The sequence below is a fragment of the Heterodontus francisci genome, chromosome 6, assembly GCF_036365525.1.
Source record: "Heterodontus francisci isolate sHetFra1 chromosome 6, sHetFra1.hap1, whole genome shotgun sequence".
In the NCBI taxonomy this organism is placed as follows: domain Eukaryota; kingdom Metazoa; phylum Chordata; class Chondrichthyes; order Heterodontiformes; family Heterodontidae; genus Heterodontus; species Heterodontus francisci.
The window spans coordinates 132,097,693-132,119,327 of record NC_090376.1 but is presented as its reverse complement, the minus strand read 5'-3'; the positions used below and the strand labels follow the sequence as shown (position 1 = coordinate 132,119,327).

The 21,635-nt window shown below is 41.4% G+C and overlaps 1 protein-coding gene across 1 annotated transcript; it reads left to right on the top strand.

Moving 5' to 3' along the window:
• The first annotated feature begins 8,030 nt into the window (after nt 1-8,030).
• Nucleotides 8,031-12,372, top strand: kctd12.1 (potassium channel tetramerisation domain containing 12.1). The gene has a single exon (XM_068034338.1). It carries the CDS (start codon nt 8,102-8,104, stop codon nt 8,966-8,968), a length of 867 nt encoding a protein of 288 aa, XP_067890439.1. The 5' UTR covers nt 8,031-8,101; the 3' UTR covers nt 8,969-12,372.
• Nucleotides 12,373-21,635: the final 9,263 nt, after the last annotated feature.

The following is a 21,635-nucleotide window of genomic DNA, read 5'->3' as shown; positions in this document are numbered from 1 at the left end:
GCCTCACAGCATAACAAAAATACAAATGATATCCAAATGCCTTAAAGATCCTAGCAGCAGAACCATTGCTTTAGCAGCCTGTAGTCTGCTCGATAATGTTCCTTGTGGCAGCATAGCTCATTATATGTGTGCTGGCCACGAGTGGTGGCATTGGGGAGGGGAGTCATTAACCAGGTGTAGAGTGGATCGTCCTTGTCGCCCATGGGTTTGATGTGGTGGCAGGAAGATTGCTGGCACAGCAGATTGATGCAGGATGAATGCAACATGATTGCTGCTAGGATAGTGTGTATTCACCAGCATGATTTTAGTTGTTTCGGAGTCTCATATGAACTCAAGTCTGTGGGATGATGGTTATTACTAAAATTCAAGCTTAGTTAATAACTACCCAAACTAAAATAAGACTAGGGAAAATCAAAATAGTCTTGGAATTGTTTCTGTACTTGTATCTTAAAGCGGTTTAAAATGAGATGACTGCTGAGCAGTTCTAGTCACTAGATCCAAAAGCCTCACATTAATTATTGTGCTGGTTATGAAACAGGAATTGCTTCTTGGTAGCACAATGCATTGGAGTCCAAACACTCCAAGCCACAATGCTTTCACCTGCGACCCTCTAGAAAATGAATTCTGTTTGGAACCATAGAACCTTACAGCTCAGGAGGCCATTTGGCCTGTCATGTCTGTGCTGGCTCTTTGAAACAGCTGTCCAATTTAATCCCAACTTTCTCCTCATAACCCTGAAAATTAGACTTCTTCAAGTGCATGCTCAATTACCTTTCGAAAGTTCTGATGGAATTTGACTCTGCCGTCCTTTCATTTTGTGCACTCCAGATCTTTGGAACCCTTTGTATGAAAAATGTCTCCTCATTTCTCCTCTAATTCTTGTACCAATTTATGACCTCTGGTTACTGACCAACTTGCCAAAAGAAACAATTTCTCCCTACTTGCTCTATCAAAACCCTTCATTATGTTGAGTACCTCTACTAGATATCCCCTTAACCTTCTCCACTCCAAGGAGAACAAATCCCAGCTTCTCCAATTTCTGCACACAACTGAACTCCCTTATCACTGGTATCATCCGTGTTAACTTCCTTTGTGGCCTCTCCCAGGTCTTGGTATCCTTGCTAAAGTGTGGCAGCCAAAGACTTGCGGGTTGATAGGTAAATTGGCCATTGTAAATTGCCCCTAGTGTAGGTAGATGGTAGGAGAATGGTGGGGATGTGGTAGGGAATATGGGATTAATGTAGGGTTAGTATAAATGGGTGGTTGTTGGTCAGCACAGACTTGGTGGGCTGAAGGGCCTGTTTCAGTGCTGTATCTCTCTATAAAATGATACACAATACAACAACTGAGGCCTCATCAGTCATTTATAAAGGTTTAGCATGACTTCCTTGCTTTTGTATTCAATGCCCATCTTTGAAAATCTTTCGTAACCACTTTATTAATGTTTTCCTGGCACCTTCAAAGATTTGTGAATATGCACCCCCAGGTCCTTTTGCCCTTGGACTCCTCACAAAATAGTGCCAGATAGTTTGTGATGTGTCTCCATGTTGTTCCTCCAAAAGTGCATCTGAGCTATGTCATCAGGGGTTGGTGCCAATTAGTGCCCCAGTGCTTCCCTATAGGCAGCAAAGAAAAGTTGGAGGGACAGTTATTTCTCACAGATCTCATTGTGATTGGTTGTATTGGTAAGAGTCTGCTGGCGGACTGTCTGAACAATCTCTCAGACAAGGATGTTAAAGGTGGGTGCAGGGGGGTGGTGGTGGAGGAGCCACTATTAAAATAAAATCCCTCAAGAAAATCCAGAATAGAATTTTTCTTTGCTTCCAGCTTAAAAATCTTTAAGGTCAACCCTCAGTCCCACAAAAAAAATCGACCTTTGATTTTAAATATTTTGGTTGTAAACTTCAAGCCAATTTGGATAGTAGGCATGAATCTGTCAACTTTTGCAATTTTACAGCCACATGCAATAGTATTTGTTTCAGCTAGTGTACAATTCTGTCGAGTTTCAGCATTTTTGAAAGACACTATAACTGTAAAGAATTGTTCACAATAGGCTGAATTCTATCAGCGCTGTGCTCTGCGGCGGCGCGCTGTTAAAGTGGCAGCCTTCCAACACGATATTATGCGCGGGGGCTGATTTAAATGGAGAGGGCGGAGTCGCCGCCTCCCAATGGCATTGAGGGGGCGGCCGCCGCATCCCCGGCAACAGCGCCCGGCACCACTGCGCAGACGCAGTTCCATTTTTAAAGGTCTGCAAGCCATTAGCAGAAGTTTTAATATTTAAAGTTGTACTGTGCAGCATTATGTACGAAAAATTAAATAAATATTGTAGGCCCTTTCCTATCCATCCCCCCCCCCCCCCACTAATGTTTGTTTACGGGGCATTATCATCAAAAGGAACTTTATTCCCAACCCACATTTTCCCCCCCAACCTCCTAACATTTGCCCTTCAACCCCTTCCCACTATCCCCACAGCCAATAAAAAATGTTCTCCCTGCTCCCTGCCCCCCACCACCTCCCCCCCCCCCCACCCCCACTGCCCTGATAATTTTATTCCTCCCCCCTCCCCACCAGTGTCTCCCCTCGGTTCCAAAGGCACGCGAGACGCAGCCGGTTGGCCGTAAAATTGGCGTGGGACAGCCGCCGTCGGCAGGTAAATTAATTTGAATGTTCTTCTTTGGCCTCCTTGTCTCGAGCGACAAAGGGCAAACGCCTGGAGGTGGTCAGTGGTTTGTGATGCAGCGCCTGGAGTGGCTATAAAGGCCAATTCTAGAGTGACAGACTCTTCCACAGGTGCTACAGATATGATTGGTTGTTGGGGCTGTTACACAGTTGGCTCTCTCCTTGCGCTTCTTTTTTCCTGCCAACTGCTAAGACTCTTCGACTCGCCACACTTTAGCCCCGCCTTTATGGCTGCCCGCCAGCTCTGACGATCGCTGGCAACTGACTCCCACGACTTGTGATCAATGTCACAGGATTTCATGTCGCGTTTGCAGACGTCTTTAAAGCGGAGACATGGATGGCCGGTGGGTCTGATACCAGTGATGAGCTCGCTGTACAATGTGTCCTTGGGGATCCTGCCATCTTCCATGCGGCTCACATGGCCAAGCCATTTCAAGCGCTGCTGGCTCAGTAGGATGTATAAGCTGGGGATATTGGCCGCCTCGAGGACTTCTGTATTGGAGATACGGTCCTGCCACCTGATGCCAAGGATTCTCCGGAGGCAGCGAAGATGGAATGAATTGAGAGGTTGCTCTTGGCTGACATACATTGTCCAGGCCTCGCTGCCGTAGAGCAAGGTACTGAGGACACAGGCTTGATACACTCGGACATTAGTGTTCCGTGTTAGTGCGCCATTTTCCCACACTCTCTTGGCCAGTCTGGACACAGCAGTGGAAGCCTTTCCGATGCGCTTGTTGATTTCTGCATCGAGAGACAGGTTGCTGGTGATAGTTGAGCCTAGGTAGGTGAACTCTTGAACCACTTCCAGAGCGTGGTCGCCGATATTGATGGATGGAGCATTTCTGACGTCCTGCCCCATGATGTTCGTTTTCTTGAGGCTGATGGTTAGGCCAAATTCATTGCAGGCAGCCGCAATCCCGTCGATGAGTCTCTGCAGACACTCTTCAGTGTGAGATGTTAATGCAGCATCATCAGCAAAGAGGAGTTCCCTGATGAGGACATTCCGTACTTTGGTCTTCGCCCTTAGATGGGCAAGGTTGAACAACCTGCCACCTGATCTTGTGTGGAGGAAAATTCCTTCTTCTGAAGACTTGAATGCATGTGAGAGCAGCAGGGAGAAGAAGATCCCAAACAGTGTAGGTGCGAGAACACAGCCCTGTTTCACGCCACTCAGGATAGGAAAGGGGTCTGATGAGGCGTCGCTATGCTGAATTATGCCTTTCATATTGTCATGGAACAAGGTGATGATACTTAGTAGCTTTGGTGGACATCCGATCTTTTCTAGTAGTCTGAAGAGACCGCGTCTGCTGACGAGGTTAAAGGCTTTGGTGAGATCAATGAAAGCAATGTAGAGGGGCATCTGTTGTTCGCGGCATTTCTCCTGTAGCTGGCGAAGGGAGAACAGCATGTCAATGGTGGATCTCTCTGCTCGAAAGCCACACTGTGCCTCAGGGTAGACACGCTCAGCCAGCTTCTGGAGTCTGTTTAAAGCGACTCGAGCAAAGACTTTCTCCACTGTGCTGAGCAGGGAGATTCCACGGTAGTTGTTGCAGTCACCGCGGTCACCTTTGTTCTTAAAGAGGGTGATGATATTGGCATCGCGCATGTCCTGTGGTACTGCTCCCTCATCCCAGTACAGGCAAAGCAGTTCATACAATGCTGAAAGTATAGCAGGCTTGGCACTCTTGATTATTTCAGGGGTAATGCCGTCCTTTCCAGGGGCTTTTCCACTGACTAGAGAATCAATGGCATCACTGAGTTCCGATTTTGTTGGCTGTACGTCCAGCTCATCCATGACTGGCAGAGACTGGACTGCATTGAGGGCAGTCTCAGTGACAACATTCTCCCTGGAGTACAGTTCCAGGTAGTGCTCCACCCAGCGGTCCATTTGCTTGCATTGCTCAGTGATTGTGTCCCCTGATTTAGATTTGAGGGGGGTGATCTTCTTGATGGTTGGCCCAAAAGCTCTCTTAATGCCATCATACATTCCTCTGATGTTTCCGTTGTCAGAGGCCAGCTGAATATGAGTGCATAGGTGTTGCCAGTAGTCATTTGCGCAGCGCCTGGCTGTTCTTTGTGCAGCGCTTCTGGCTGCTTTAAGTGCTATGGATGTTAACTCACTGGGGGCTTTCTTGTAGTTCAGCAGTGCAATGTGCTTAGTGTCTATGACAGGTACCAGCTCTTCGAAGTGAGATGGAAACCAGTCTGCATTCCGCTTCACACATTTGCCATAGGTGGTCATTGCTGAGTCATAGATGGCATCTCTGATGTGGGCCCACTTGGTCTCTGCATCCCCTGTGGGAGTGTTTTGAAGGGCTTTTTCAAGTGAATTTAGAAACTTATGTAACAGCTGTGGATGAGAAATTCAACGCCCGCTCGTGTTGATGCGTGGGCAATCCTTCTGCTTGGAGTGTTTGCGTGTTTTAACATTTGAATGTTAATTATCCTCATTTTAATATTTTAATGAAGGTCCCGCCGTCAAGTGGCAGGGAGGCCGCACCGAGGCCTCGCCCCCACCGCTAATATGTGACAGGGCTTTCCCGGCATTGTGGGTCGAGGCAGGCCACTCCCGCTAGCATTTTACACGCCTCCCCACCGCGACCCAAGGCGTTGAGGGACTGGTAAAATTCAGCCCAATATGTTTAAAAGCATAAGTATTTAAAATAAATCTTAGTGAGTTTTCCTGATAGAAAACTCACATTATACCTAGACTCTTGTCAATTAATCCTTTTGAAATTGTAATGTAGTGTAGTGGTGATGTCACCTTTAAGAAAGCATAAGTTTAAGGGACCAGGCTACTGATGCAACCGATGATATCATTAGACATTTTGAGAGGCACATTCAATACAGGGCTTACACAGAGCACATACACATTGTGAAGAAAAGACCTGAGATCATGCAATGTAGTTAGTTAAGACAAATAGTCTTTGTGTTGAATCCGAATGTAAAGCCTGTGGTTATCATTTCATGAAGACTTCAGAAAACACAGCACAACACTATAGAAATTGTGATTACAACTGCTATCACCATAAAATGGCTAGGATCAAGTATTCAGCAGAAACATAACTACTTTAGATGTTGGTCAATAAAAACAACACCCTTTGTAAAATAAATTTTCATTAAATATTTAGTCTAACAATTTAGAAATTCTTTAATGCAACCAGAGAATTCAGCAAATCAAAATTAGGATAGACTATAACAAATCCATTATTTTTAAATATAAAGGACCCATAGATATGTTTTAAATAAGAAATCTTCAGTGAAAACCCTTCTTATGAAGAGCACAATATCAAACTGTTGAAAATAAACACGTGACAAATTCATATGCATGTATTTTTTTACTGATTCTCTGTAATTCTTTCTGAACGTTGTTGCCCTACAATTCAGGAATTATTGATGACATTGTGCCTTTAAGTTGACTCATGGTGCAAATTCACATTCATATTTTCCAATGTATTATGTGGAGAAATTTAATTAAAGCATTCCATTGTGTTTGGATATCAGTTGACTTTATCCAGCTTTCATCTGATGCCCTGAAGCAAAATTGTAATCACACTAGAAATTGTTTCCGTGATATTGAGATCCTATAAATAAATGTAATATTGATCAGGCTTTAATTATGTATTAGTATAAAGATGATATATCCAGAGAACTGCATCAAACCTTGACTGGCATGGAATTATATTTTATAGAATTCTGTTAGAGTATTAAAAAAATTATTGTTGGGTATAAGTAATTTGCATATGTCACTTTTGAAATGGGTACAAAGATTGAAGGCAAGTTCAACAGAGAATATATCTTTACTGTGTTTTAAAGTAAATCTGAACTCAGTTTTCCATCAATTTAGTAATGCAAGAGATTAGGATTGTGGCTGATTAGTTCTGTAGTTAGTATGTGAAAAGGGCGAAAGAGATTTGTGTTGGATCTATTGAAGAAAGCTGGGGGTTGGCTGACATGCAGATCTGACTTTCGGTAAGCATTTTGCTGCAAACTACGTGGAGGTTTCACTGTTTAACTGCAGTTTATCTGAAGAATATGTTATCACAAACCAATTTCAAGATGCACCCATTGAAACATAATGACTGAGAGCAATAAGTAAGGCATTTATTGATCTATACATTTAATTCTCACAATATTACAGAGAGAGTTAAGGTAGATATCCGTTTGTAATGCTTCGGTGTTGAGCATCATCTGAGCTGAGTGCAGGAAGGAATATCTAACAGCGAACATGGCAGGCTGGTGTCAGGGCCACCACGTGAACCCTTTCACTGTTTCATTAAGGATTGTCCCGTACAATCTTTTTAAAAATCCACTAGAGGGCCCACAGCCTCCATTATAAACACAAAACTTTCTGGAGGAAGGTGGAATCGGGAGGGCTGGGGTAGGGTCTTAATATGGGGCCAGTATTTGAAGTTCAATAGTGCCGAAGCCTCTGAAATTATTGGGTAAAAAAGAAAAACACATTTCTCCCACGTCTCGGGTTTCGGATCAGTTTGACGTCGGTGGCACAAAAGAGTCTTGTAAAACTGCAGCTCCTGACGTTAATATCAAAAAATGGGCGACTCCCTGCCAAATAAATTTGTGCAACTAACAAAAACATGGACTTTTAAACGATCAAATCTGGATTGAAGTTGTTATGGACATTGTCAATTGTATATCTCATTGTAAAGGATGCTTATTGCAAACACTACATGCAAGAGATTCAGTGGAATAATGCCTGAAGTTGCAACTGTTTCGATTTACTCATTAAATTTTATAGCAATAGTCTATATCCGCACTACTGTCTTGTGGCTCCAGCCGTCACTTCTTTATATTTGGGGTGATGTTTCACCGAGAGTTCATACTATTTGCGGTTGGGCTCCTGTTTTTTAATGATTGCATTCTATGAACAGACAAGGCTTTTAAAAAAATAAACTGAGTATCTCGGAGATTGTTCATCATCATGTGCTTTGCATTTAAAAAAATGTTTTTTTTTTAAATAAATGATCAGGCAATCGGCCGATAGCACATTTCCCCGGAGGAGATAATCTGCAGAGTTGATCGGAAACGACCCCTAAAGAGTTAAACAAAAAAAAAAGTGCAAGAGTTTTGTAACTTTGACACGGTTTCTGTTTGGGAGCAGTTCTGCTCAGTTTTAAACTGCTTTGGGAAACCGGCAGCGGGGACGTAAAAAAAAAGCAGTAGAAGTTCCAGTTGCTACTTCCTACACGTTTTATGCGAATAGTTTCATGGTTAATATTTATCTGTCTGCTGGAGGGAGAGAAATTGTCAGCCTCTGTTTCCAACTTGTTGATTTGCTGAAACCAAACGTCACACACACACACACATTTAAATCTCTTCCTCCCACATCTGATATTTACATAAGACAGACTGCATTTCCAGCAGACACTGTAGTTGGGGTCTCTGCTACCTTCCTGAAATGGCTCTCGCAGACAGTCTCTGTGAACTACCGAACGGGGACTCTCCTTTCCCCGCAGTGGTGGAGCTGAATGTCGGGGGTCAAGTTTATGTGACTCGCCACCGCACCTTGGTGGCTGTCCCTGATTCTTTACTCTGGGACATGTTCAGCCGCAAAACCCCCAAAGAGTTGCCCAAGGACAGCAAGGGGCGCTTCTTCCTGGACAGGGACGGCTTCTTATTCCGCTATGTCCTGGATTACATGAGGGATCTGAACCTAGTGCTGCCCGATTACTTCCCCGAGAGGAGCAGGTTGCAACGCGAAGCCGAGTACTTCCAGCTCCGGGAACTGGTCAGACAGCTCAGTCTCAAAGTCAACCAGCAGAACTCCGTCAACGAGGAGAACTGGCAGGGCAGCGACCAGGAGGAGGGAGTCAAAGGAGCATCCAGCACAGCCAAGCCCCGGCTGGTCACATCCTCGCTTTTAGTGCCACCAAGCCCACCCTCATCCTCGGAGAGCACCCAGACCAGGAGGTCAGGTTACATCACTGTTGGCTACAGGGGGTCTTATACCATTGGCAGAGATTGCCAAGCGGATGCCAAGTTCAGAAGGGTGGCCAGGATTACCGTGTGTGGCAAGACCTCTTTGGCCAAGGAGGTGTTTGGGGAGACCTTGAATGAGAGCAGGGACCCCGACCGCCCTCCCGAGAGGTACACGTCCCGTTACTATCTCAAATTCAATTTTCTGGAGCAGGCCTTTGACTTGTTGGCGGAGGCTGGGTTCCAAATGCTGGCATGCAGCTCCACCGGGACTTGTGCCTATGCCAGTGACCAGGGAGAGGACAAGATCTGGACCAGCTACACCGAGTATGTCTTCTGCAGAGGGTGAACTCACCAGGATCACAGGAGCGACTTCCTCAATAAACAAACCTCTCTTCAATGCCGTGTTGCCTATCCTGTTCGAAGGAGCTGGAGGATATTTGCCTGGCCACTGCGCCAGAATGGATCTTTTCTTAACCTTTTTCTTTGTGTGAGTACTATGGTAGGACAATATAGTGAGACCACTCAATGGTGTGGTTAGACTTTAAGCAGGTATGCCCACTAATGGACCAGAGACAACCACATGTAGCGCATAAGATAACAGCCAAAATAAAGCGTTGCTGCTGGAAACTATGGTTCAAATATGTTACTTTAGTGATTCTGATAAGAAGCAATCAATAGCACAGAGCGATGACATTAACTAATTTTATTCCACTGGTATGGAGGTGCACAACATGAATAAATGTTTGTTATTCAGCAGTCTCGATTGTTTAATTTATTACAATGTGGGTTCTGGTCACTAACTCCTCCGCTAGGTCTCGAGGGACCGGTCAATGCACCAAAATAGTCCCTTTTAGGGTATTGTTTATTGGGGAGAGGGGCATGTTCTGCAGGTGCCCATGATCAGTGTGGTAAATTCGATAGGCAATTGCTTGTCATTCAGTATTCTGTTTAAACCCCAAGTCTGGTATAAAATCTGACGACACAAAGTAAAAGGATTGAGGGAAGCTTTCCACTGCAGATTATATATGACCAAATTGTAAGCAGGTTGTTATACACACCCAAAGGTAATCTTCCCCTGTAGTGTTTTGCCTGGATTAGTATTAGACTTGGAGTGTGTTTCACCACTTCCCTTCCTGGAACTAGCTTTCACTCCTCTCAATTTTTGTCTGCCATTTTGAAAATAACATTTGCAAAGATTAAACTTAGACATTATTGGAAGTCACTCTTGACATTGGTATGATTTTAAGAATTTTGATTTCCCCACCCCCCCCCCCGCCCCTTATATCTTACCCCTGACAGTAAGTTTCCACATTATGTTTTGTCAGAAATTACTTTCCAATGCAGAACTAAAGTCATTTTGTGCAGAATTGCAAGATCAAGCAGGAAGTTACCCTTCCTCATTTAATGCTTGCTGTAAATGAAGCATATTACAAGAGGACTTGGCAGCTCCCATTGTGAATGAGATAGTTCTGTCTGCCCTGGAACCCATTGCAGTCAACTAATTAAATCACCCCATTGGGTTCTTTTTAATATTCAGAATTGTTACTTTGAAGTCCGGGGCCAATGATGCACTAGTTTGGTGTCTGGGACCTGCTGTTTTTTAGTTGTAAAAAGCTGCAAAATATTCTGTTGTGTATCAAAGAAATTGCAAACGTAAGACTGGAGAAAAGGATACGGCCCAGTCCTTAAAAGATAATAAAAAGGTGGGTAACAAGTGGAATAAAAAGTTAAATGAAATAACTGGAAGAAAGCAGATTGTGAGAAGTTTATAGTGAAAAGATTCGAGTTCAAGAGGAAAACAAATTGGAGAGAATTCAGAAATTACCAAGGGAATTCTGAACTTTTGTGGAATTACAGTTCCTAGACCAGTTACTTCGAAATCAGAACAGATCATTTTAAATAAACATTAGCTCTGGATCTCAGGCCAGTTTTTACCTGCCAATTTTCTTCTATCTGTCTGTTACTGATTGTGTTGACGCCTTGCTGGGCTATGGTTCAATAGCTGAACCCAAATGAGCATTATTTATCTGTGAACCTCGGCAGTGAGTGTTAGCAGCCAACCATGAGGGGCATCACAGCCAAGTTAGAGTGGCCAACTCAGAAGAGACCAGGGCTTAAACTTTAGACTTCCCTGGTTTTGTGACTCAGCTATTTAGTGAATAGTATCTAAAGCTGCAATCATAATTAATAAATATAATTGTCAAGTTAGTTTTTTAGGCAAATCCCAGTGCATTTACAGTTGACTTTTAGAAATTTTAAAGTTGCCCCTCTGAGCTTTCAAATCATAAAAACCTGCACAATTGACACCAGATTTTGTAGTAATTCCCAGAATTAGTGCTGATATATTTTTCACAGGCACTACTTTGTACACATTACCCAACAATATGTAGTTGTATAATGAACTCAGAGGTTCTCTTCAATGCGGCAGCCAAAATACATTTAGCTTCCAGTAAAGAACAGTGAAAGTAATGTACTAAAATTGACAGAATAAATTCTGTGAATTTTTGAAGTAGGATCCTTCAGATGGATTACTATTAACTACTAATCAATAAAATTGAAAGAAATCTAAATCTATTTCAAGACAAGGAGAGAAATCAAATGTCTGACTAAAAAGGATTATCAAGTATGATTTTCTGGCAGAGTTGTAGAATGTGGATTAATTTGCCCACCCTCATTTCTCGGTTCCCTATTTTAGCTGAGATGTGTGGGAAGACACCACATAGAGGTCCACAGGGAAGGAAGAATGAAGAGCTATTCTCAGGCACCACCTAAATAACTGCTGACAGAATGGCATTGATAGAGGCTTAGGATCTGGACAAGTGACCTTCACAGGTTATTGGGCAAAGAGAGAAGGTCAAAGTGGATGGGTGAAAATGAAAAAGATCATGTTACTATTGCATTTCACTATCTGGAAATGTCTGTGCACAAACTACAGTCATTTTGGAGAAATAAATGTGACAATGGAAAATTTCTTTAGCTTCATGCTGGATACAGTTTTGAATCGTTTCCAAGGTATAATCCAGGTGCAAAAACGTACTGTGATAAGTACATCTTTAAATCTGTCCGAAATATTTTAATTTGAAAAATGTTAACAGACTTGTATTTCCACTGCTATCCTTGATTCTTTGTGCACAGTAACTTGTGGCTTACAGAATGGGAATCCAATGGTACTGTACCTTTAAGACAGCTGCTGTACATGTCTTGTTTCATTCCACAGATGCTGTGTAAGTGGAGAGAGAGTGCTTTACATTTGCAAAGCAGACAGCAAGAGTGTCAGGCTGGCTGAATTGTGCACTGAGCTGTTACATGCTTATTTGCAGACACATTTGTTTTTATTTAATATATGTTAACAAAGTGACAAAGTATAAACCAATTACTAGTTTCCAGTCATGCAGATAGGACGCTCATTAATCAAAGAGTGTGGTAAATGAGTAACATGTTGATTTTATTCCCAGCAGTGGCTGTGTACCATGTAGACCAATGTGGCAGAAATCGAGATGTAATTGAGAACTTTGTCTTAGTTTGAGGGACCCCAGTACTATGTTAATAGGAGAAAATGATAATGACTGGTCAAACAACAGATCTCATTCATGTGGATAATGTGATGAAAGCTGAGCTTCGGAATCGCTCATTGGTGTTTGGAGGAACAGGGACACTGAAAAGGAGCCATACTGTTTGTAAAACTGAAATGCACAATGTATCTGCTAAATCATTACAATTTAATAATTAAACCATGTTACTTAAATTAAACACGTCTGATGTCACTTCTCTTTCAGTTCGATTTTAATTAATTATAGAACGATTACAGCACAGAAGGAGGCCATTCGGAATGACATCATGTTAGCCATGTGGCAAAATACTAAACAGAAGTTTTGTTTTGTGAATTCTGATACTCCTTATATGGCTGATTCACTGCTTGCAGATATGTTTTCAAGCTTTCCCAGTCAAATGAATCCTTTCATCGAATGCCAAGTGTTTTGTGATGCCTAAGCTTTGTTTCTAAAAAGTAAGATGTTTGCTAGCTTAAAGAAAGGTATTACATGCACTGCAAAAAATAATTTTTGTATTATTTGGCGAATTTAAAATGAAGGCAAGAGACTCAAGATAAGGTCCCAACATCACAAAAAGTAGAAACGCACTATTGTCTTGGACTGTTTTCTAACAATTTATTATTAATAAGCTGAACAAGTATGTATCTCTTGAAGATGATGGTCTAATAGTTTCATTGAACTATCTAACGCAATAGAAAAGGTAAACCTAGAACAGTACTTCAAAAATTAGGATCAGAGAACAAAATTAAAATGAATGAAAGTTTAAACTTTAAAACAGGTATGCTATAACTTTATTATTCAAGTGGTGATTAATGGTTGGAATATTCTGGCAAAGTGAAACTTGGGCAGGTCCTACAATGGGTGGCGATTCACACTTGTCAGTTTACTACCCAGGCGATGAAGGTTAAAATTATTTTTTCACTCTTGATCATATCAGAAGATATAAACTGTGAGCCTTTCAAAACATATATATTTTGAAGTGCACAAAGCTCAGCTGTTTTATTAAACACTTTTAAGACAATAGGATGTGACAATGACAAGTGTCTTTACAAAAATGTGTATGACTAGCCACTTTCTGGTGTTTGCAAATTTTGATTCCATCACACTTATTGAAATTAAACATTGCATTGTGAAAGGCTCACTTTATTGTTGTAAATCTGCATGCTACTTCTGCTTATCTCTCATCAATGAGCAAGACAGTGCTTCTTTGAGATAAAGATTTAGGGACATGTTGCATTTTATAACAGTTCGGAAGTACGCTACATTGAAAGTATTTCCTATCACATTTACCCGTCCTTCAAGTTTCCTTGGGCTTTTCAATTGTACTGCATCTTTTCCTTTGAAATATTTAATTTTTTCCTGTTGATAATCATACAAAAAGGGACATACAAAAAGATAAAGCAGAAATGTTGAACAAGTTAAATTGCATTGACTAAAACTTCTGCAGCTATTTTGGTAGCTGTTTTAAATTTCAGTTTTGTAACAGGAAAGGAAATATTGCATCATTTTGATCCAGTTTATCAATACTAAGAAAAATATTACTAAATGATGAAAGATTATTCTCTAATAGATGAACAAGTCAGCATTTGTGATCAGCCAAAATGAGCTAACTTCAAGAACATATTTTCCTATTTTGGTATGAAGTAGATTTTAATTTTTTTTGGTAGATTTTAGCATCTGCCATTTCTAGATGATATCTGTTCACAATGATAGTCGGGGGAATTTTTATGAAACATGAATTTGACAGTGGGAAGCGCAGAAAAAAATGACCAATCACAATGACCCCATGATAATATTGCATTCACACTTTTCAAGCATATACATTGCCACTTAACTAGTATAGCTAGTGAATATTAGATTTACCCAGCTGTGGTGCACACAAGGGAAGGCAAAATGTTGGAGTTATAGCTCAGTTTCCAATTTGTGAAGACAAATTTAATGAGTGGGGCATCAGCATTGATAGTAGACGGCCAATGGAATAAAAACCCTTTTTGGTGCCATGAGGTAGTTAACTACAAAGCAAGGAAAGAGGATAGCAGACCAGAGCAGGTCCATTATGTTCTAATCCGCCCTTTTTGATATTTCGTAGTAGGTAGCATTGCTGTGGGAGCTTTTTCATGTTATAATACCTTTTAAGGACCTTTTTCCAGGCCCTCACTATATTGTGCCCAGATCTCATCTGGCTGTTATGCCACCCATATATGAAGCAGGGATGCAAAAGGCTCATTCTCATTCATTATCATAAGGAAATTTATGCCATAGCTTGAAGTACCCTGCGCTAATATGGCAGATATATATGTAGGATAAATTTAAAGAGTTTGTTCTTACTGCCAATAAAACATGACAAGTGTTCCAAAAATGCTCTTTGCCTTGCTTTAATCTGTTTGATAATTCAAAAGTGGCACATCATAGGAGGTCTTGCATTACAAGAGGTCGTGGAACTTCTCAAAGGAAACATATAAGAACAGACATGTGCCAGAAAAGAAAACAGTTGAAATTTCTCCAGCCAACTCTGGCATCCCAATAAATATAAAACATTAAAAGTTATTTTTAAGTCAATCGTTAATATCTTGTTTTGATATTTGGCTAGCCAAGGTACTCCGTAACATGAGGCTCATAGTAGGTACATCGCTGTTGGGTTTTAATCAACAGTGAGTCTAAAAGGGGACAGTTAACCAAGACACTTTGTTCATATCCAAAGGAAATTTTCAAAAAGAATAATGAAACCAATAAAGACTTACTTGTTATATCTAATATTTTCTCAATAGCATTTGACAAATTCTTTCCATTGAATTTGTATGTAAATATTTTAGTTGTTTCTGCCTGTAAAAACTCATTTCTGCCATTTCTGAAGAGACTGTGCAGTGTAGTGATGAAACTACATTAATTCCTGAGTGATGGAAGAACAAGCTTGTGAACAGATAGAGCTTCTGGATTGTAGGGGGATGGGGCATGGGGGGCAAGGTCAGCTTAAAACCTTCATGAAACTGTTCAAAAAGGAAACAGTTTTACAAAGTGCTGATGATGATAACAATAATCAAATTTTCTATTTTCATCTGGAAGCAAACTCAGTAATGTCACATGACCCAGGTTGTGATCCTGCCATCAATTTACAAAAAAAGATTCTTAAATGCATCTATTCAAATGCCTCACAAAGAAACAAGTAATTGAATAAAGAAAATTTAAAAAATACCTTCTTTAAAACTGAACTTAAACCATCCCCAAAGACAAAGCCAAAAAGTATTTTTTTTTTTTTGGTTTCTTCCATCACCTTTGCATTATGTGAGTCTAATATGGTGCACTCTACTCAGTCCTCTCTTCTTCTGTTTTATCTTCCTTAATACAAAAATATCTTTTGATCTCCCAATACCGGATAGCTTTCCAGATTAATATTATTCCATCGGCCTCCCAATATTGGAATATCCAATTTCCACCCTAACAGAAAAAACTGCCTTTTGGCCATCACTAACTCTGAAACCAACTTGTTATGAACTGTTCATCAGACCATCACACAAGCCAATAATACCAAGTGTGCAATCACTGACTTAGGGAGATGGGTTTATCCAGTTATATTAGAGAGGGCAGATATATGGTAGAAACTGGATAAACAACTTGTGACTGGTAGCTTATAGCAGTGTAGCACCAACAACACCTTGTGTTTCTTTAGCACTTTCAACATGTCAAAACATTCCAATATGCTTAATAAGATGGTTATCAATAAAAAATTGACACCGAGCCACAAAGGGAGATATCAGGATAGATGACCAAAAGCTTGGTCAAAGATTTTTAAGGAGCATCTTAAAGGAGAAGAGAGAGGTTAGAAAGGCAGAGAGGTTTATCGAGGGAATTCCAGACCTTAGGGCCTAGGCAGCTGAAGGCACGGCTGCTAATAGTGGAGCAATTAAAATCAGGGATATGCAAGAGGCCAGAATGGGAGGAGCGTAGAGAATTTGGAAGGTTGTAGGGCTAGAGGAGGTTACTGCGATAGGGCGTGACAAGGCCATGGAGGGCCTTGAATATAAGGGTAAGAACTTTAAAATTAACACATATCAGACCAGGAATCATTGTAAGTCAGCAGGTACACAGATGATAGGTAAACAGGACTTGGTACAGGTTAAGGTACGAGCAGCAGATTTTTGAATGAGCATAACTTTTTATAGGGTGGACGATGGGAGGCCAACCTGAAGAGCATTGAAATAGTCAAGTCTACAGGTAGCAAAGGCAGGGATGAGAGGAAGCCCACCTCTTTCTGTTGGTGGACTACATATGTCGCAGTATCCCTCAGTAATGCATTTTTACCAAACCTCAGGATGTTGGTGAGACCACATCTGGAGTACGATGTACAGTTTTGGTCTCCTTGCTTAAGAAAGGATATAATTGCATTAGAAGCAGTTCAGAGAAGTTAACTCGACTGATTCCTGGGATGAAGGGACTATCTTATGAAAAAAGGTTGGCGAGGTTGGGCCTGTATCCATTACAGTTTAGAAGAATGGGGGGGTGATCTTATTGAAACATATAACATCCTGAAGTGACTTGACCGAATGGATGCTGAGAATATATTTCCCCTTGTGGAAGAGACTAGAACTAGGGGACATAGTTTAAAAATAAGGGGTCTCCCATTTAATATGGAGATGAGGAGAATTTTTTTTTCTCTCAGAGGCTTGTTAGTTTGTGGAAATATTTTCCCCAGAGAGCAGTGGAGGTAGGGTCATTGAATATTTTTAAGGCTGAGTTAGATAGATTCTTAATTGACAATGGAGTCAAAGGGTATAGAGGGTAAACAGAAAAGTAGAGTTGAGGCAGCAATCAGATCCGCCATGATTTTATCAAATGGCAGAGCAGGCTCAAAGGGCCGAATGGCCTACTCCCACTTCTAATTTGTATGTTCATATGTTCATTGTTCCCTATGACTTATGAGCTACATGCTACTTAGTAATGTTATCAGTAACAATTTAATAAAAAAATAAAGTATTTTGAACCCAAAAAGGCAGTCAAAACAAAAATGCCTGACAAAACTGCCACTTGCCAATTTGTTGGTTTCTCCAGACCTTTAAGTCTCACCAGGCTGCACCAACCACAATGGCCGAGCTATTGGTGCCCAGGCCTCTACCTATGCCACTAAGCTGGCAGCCACTAGGTGGTGTGTGGATTCATTCATTCACTATTGCCTCCTTTACTTGTTCCATCCGTTCCTCTGAGGAAGTATCTTCCATAAAAATTTCTGAGGTGAAATCAGGAACATACTTCATGGAGAATTTTGGATGCAAAAATCCAAACCTTTGGCAACATAGCAAACTGAACTGCTCACAACAAGTTGATGGGCTAAATTTTGTGGCTTGCCGCTGACCTTGAAGAAAGCTGCCCTCAAAGATTTACAGATCTCAGTGATGTGGTTTTCCTCTTTCCTGATGGTAATTTCTGGTGCCAAGTCAGGGGGATCTCCAGGCGTGCAGCAGCAGTGATGTCAGCAAGCATGGTAAGCAGCCAATCACATTGAAGTATTCTGACAGACAGCAAACCAGGAAGTTAAAAGCACTTTATCCTTCACTTTTAACTTAAATTCTCGATAGCAAAATAAATGATCATAATTGGCTTGATCTAGAAGCTAAAATATTAATGTAAACAAACTTTAATGTTTACTTTTTAAAAATATGTGGATTTTTTAAAAATCATAATGAAGAAATTTGACATTCCACAAATATAAAATTAGCCTTAAAGGGCCAGAAAGGGTGTTTAACAGTAATTATAAAGTTAGTACACTGTTAAAAACCCAATTACACCTCATTCAACAAGGTCATAGAGTCATAGAGTTATACAGCACAGCAACAGGCCCTTCAGCCCACCGTGTCCGTGCCGGCCATCAAGCCTATCTATTCTAATTCCACTTTCCAGCACTTGGCCTGTAGCCTTGTATGCTATGGCGTTTCAAGTGCTCATGTAAATACTTCTTAAATGTTGTGAGGGTTCCTGCCTCTACCACCCCTTCAGGCAGTATGTTCCAGATTCCAACCACCTCTGGGTGAATTTTTGTTTCCTCAAATCCCCTCTAAGCCTCCTGCCCCTTACCTTAAACCTATGCCCCCCGGTTATTGACACCTTCGCTAAGGGAAAAAGTTTCTTCCTGTCTACCCTATCTATGCCCCTCACAATTTTGTGTACCTCAATCAGGTCCCCCCTCAGCCTTCTCTGCTCTAAGGAAAATAACCCTAGCCTATCCAGTCTCTCTTCATAGCTGATCTGCTCCAGCCCAGGCAACATCCTGGTGAATCTCCTCTGCACCCTCTCCAGTGCAACCACATCCTTCCCAGAAGTGTGGCAACCAGAACTGTACACAGTACTCCAGCTGTGGCCTAACTAGCATTTTGTACAGCTCCATCATAACCTCCCTACTGTAACTTTTTCAAGGGTTTTTACAGTGAGACTGTGTAAGAGTGGAAGTTCTCATCAATTGATAGATTTCTCAGTGATTGCAGCATGGGCTGACCTCAACAGCACACCCTCTGGAGAAGCATAGTATCATTGGCACCAACTTCTGGATTTGCACGAGTGCAAACTCCCGAAGTTGCTGTCAATTTCAGTGGAGTAATGATGGTGAGCGCTAACAGTTTTGCTGTCATTACAACTGCAAAATGCAGGCCGATATTTTACATTTATTTGGAAATGTGATGACTGAATGGGTCAGGAGCTCAGTAACTGTTGTTCGTCACAGCTTCTGATTTGCTGATAAGATTTCAGAAATATAACATCTAAATCTTGGCTGTATTGTGGATTAATAAAACAAAAATTTGGAATGAGAAAACATTTACAACAGCCTTGTCTTTGAATATTCAGACTAACATTTATCATATAAAATCCGGCAGGTCCAGTCCATTTATGTATGGTAAAACATTCTTGATTCATGGAAAGGTTATTGTAAAATAAAAATGAATTAACCGTATCTTTTATTTGCTTAATTTTGCTATGCGGGCATAAATTGCTTTCTTTCTCAATGTCTCACAATTTTGGCAACATAAAGTAAATTAAAAGAAATCACTTGAACTTATAGCGATTTTTAAAATATTCTGTAAGACGCCTAAAAATTTTATTTGCTTGTTTTAAAACAACTTTAAAGACGCGATTTGCCTATTATTGAAGTCACAGCCAATTGAACCCAAGTCATTGTTCATGTTCGAACGGCAAATAATGCTGCAGCCTAACTGAACTGGTACGGACTGGACTAGAAATGGGTTTCTGCAGCCCAGGTCAAGATTCTGTTTTGCTTCAAGAGTTCATAAAAATGGAAATAATGACTTTTCGACAAGCTGTGACAGAAATAAAGATTTGCTTTACTATTTTATGTTTGGGACTTATTTCAAAATGCAGGATAACTAAACTCTTTTAATTTCTCCTATTCTGCTGTCTTAGATGTGTAGAAATCTACCGCACAAAGCTTTTTAGTGTTTCATCTAAATCAGCAGGTTCAAGTCTCATTCCAAGACTTGTTTTCATTACATGGCTACCCCTCTGCCAATCCCTGCAACATCCTCCAGTCCTACAATGTCCTGAGAATTCTGCATTCCTCCAACTCTGGCCTCTTGTGCATCACCCACTTCCTTTGCTCCAACACTGGTGGCCGTGCCTTCAACCAACTAGGTCCTAAGCTCTGGAATTCCTTCCACTAACCTCTTTGCATGTCCACCTGTCTCTCCTCCATGCAGATGCTTATTAGAACCTGCCTCTTTGACCAAGTCTTTGGTTATCTGTTCTAATGGCTTGGATTTTGTGCTTGTAATGATGGCAGAACTGTCAGCTTTCACCGTCATTACCGTGCATGTGCAGTTAAATGTGGAAATCTGTCACTGATTCCCTATTCCTCCACAGACTGTGCTGTTGAAGTGTCCAGACCATATTGAAATCACTGAACTAAGAACTTTCCCTTTTATGCTGTAACATCGCTTTGGAAAACCACCCCAAATGTTACGCTTGTTCATGAGGGGTAAGTGGGTTTTTAACTGTGCACTAAGTCATAACTACTGCTGAACCACCTCTCTGGCCCTGGAAAACTCATTTTAAATTTGAGTAATGTAATTTTTTCCATTATGATAAAAATTCCATAGCTTTTTAATATAATTTTTTAAAAGTTGCATATGATATTTCAGCTTCTAATGTGTATGTCCCAATCTTTATTTTGCTCTCTGTAAAATTTTTAAAAAGTGAAGTATAGTCAGTGCATTTTACTTCCTGGTTTGCTGTCTGAGAATTCTTCAATGTGATTGGCTGTCTCTCGATGCAGAAGTCAACAAGCACATGGGAAAAGCGTCTGCTGCTATGTCCAGACTGGCCAAGAGAGTGTAGGAAAATGGCGCACTGTCACGGAACACAAAACTCCGAGTGTATCAAGCCTGTGTCCTCAGTACCTTGCTCAATGGCAGCGAGGCCTGGACAACGTATGTCAGCCAAGAGCAACCTCTCAATTCATTCCATCTTCGCTGCCTCCGGAGAATCCTTGGCATCAGGTGGCAGGACCGTATCTCCAACGCAGAAGTCCTTGAGGTGGCCAACATCCCCAGCATATACACCCTACTGAGCCAGCAGCGCTTGAGATGGCTTGGCCATGTGAGCCGCATGGAAGATGGGAGGATCCCCAAGGACACATTGTACAGCGAGCTCGTCACTGGTATCAGACCCACCGGCTGTCCATGTCTCTGCTTTAAAGACGTCTGCAAACGTGACATGAAGTCCTGTGACATTGACCACAAGTTGTGGGAGTCAGTTGCCAGTGATTGCCAGAGCTGGCGGACAGCCATAAAGGCGGGGCTAAAGAGTGGCGAGTGGAAGAGACTTAGCAGTTAGCAGGAAAAAAGACAGAAGCGCAAGGAGAGAGCCAACTGTGTAACGCCCCAACAACCAATTTTATCTGCAGCGCCTGTGGAAGAGTCTGTCACTCTAGAATTGGCCTTTATAGCCACTCCAGGCACTGCTTCACAAACCACTGACCACCTCTAGGCGCTTACCCATTGTCTCTCGAGACAAGGAGGCCAAAGAAGAAGGAGAAGAAGAAGAAGAAGAAGATTGGCTACTTAGCCTGCTTGATAACATCATTGTTGCTGGATGCCTGGAGATCCCCTTGATCTGTTGCCAGATTCAAATTAACATCGGGAACGGTGACACCCGCACCACACGATTGCTAGATCTTTGTTGACACTTTCTTTGAGGCCAATGGTGAAACATATATATTTAGCTCAGGCCTCAGGCTGGCACAGACTGGCATACTGAATGGTTGCTCTTCAAACTGGGTATCTGCTTTGGGCATAAGTCAAAATTATCCCCCACTATTTTGAGTGGTGATCTCATTTAAACATTTCTTCCTCTTGGTTGTTATTTGTGACTGGGTTAATGGATGCACCTGTTGGCTATGAGTAACTGAACTTTAGATCTAACTTTCTCCTACATTACAACAGTGACTACACTTTAAAGTATCTC

Bases quoted from the DNA above. Each gene is read 5' to 3' on its own strand.
- kctd12.1 (XM_068034338.1), top strand. From the start codon at position 8,102: ATGGCTCTCGCAGACAGTCTCTGTGAACTACCGAACGGGGACTCTCCT.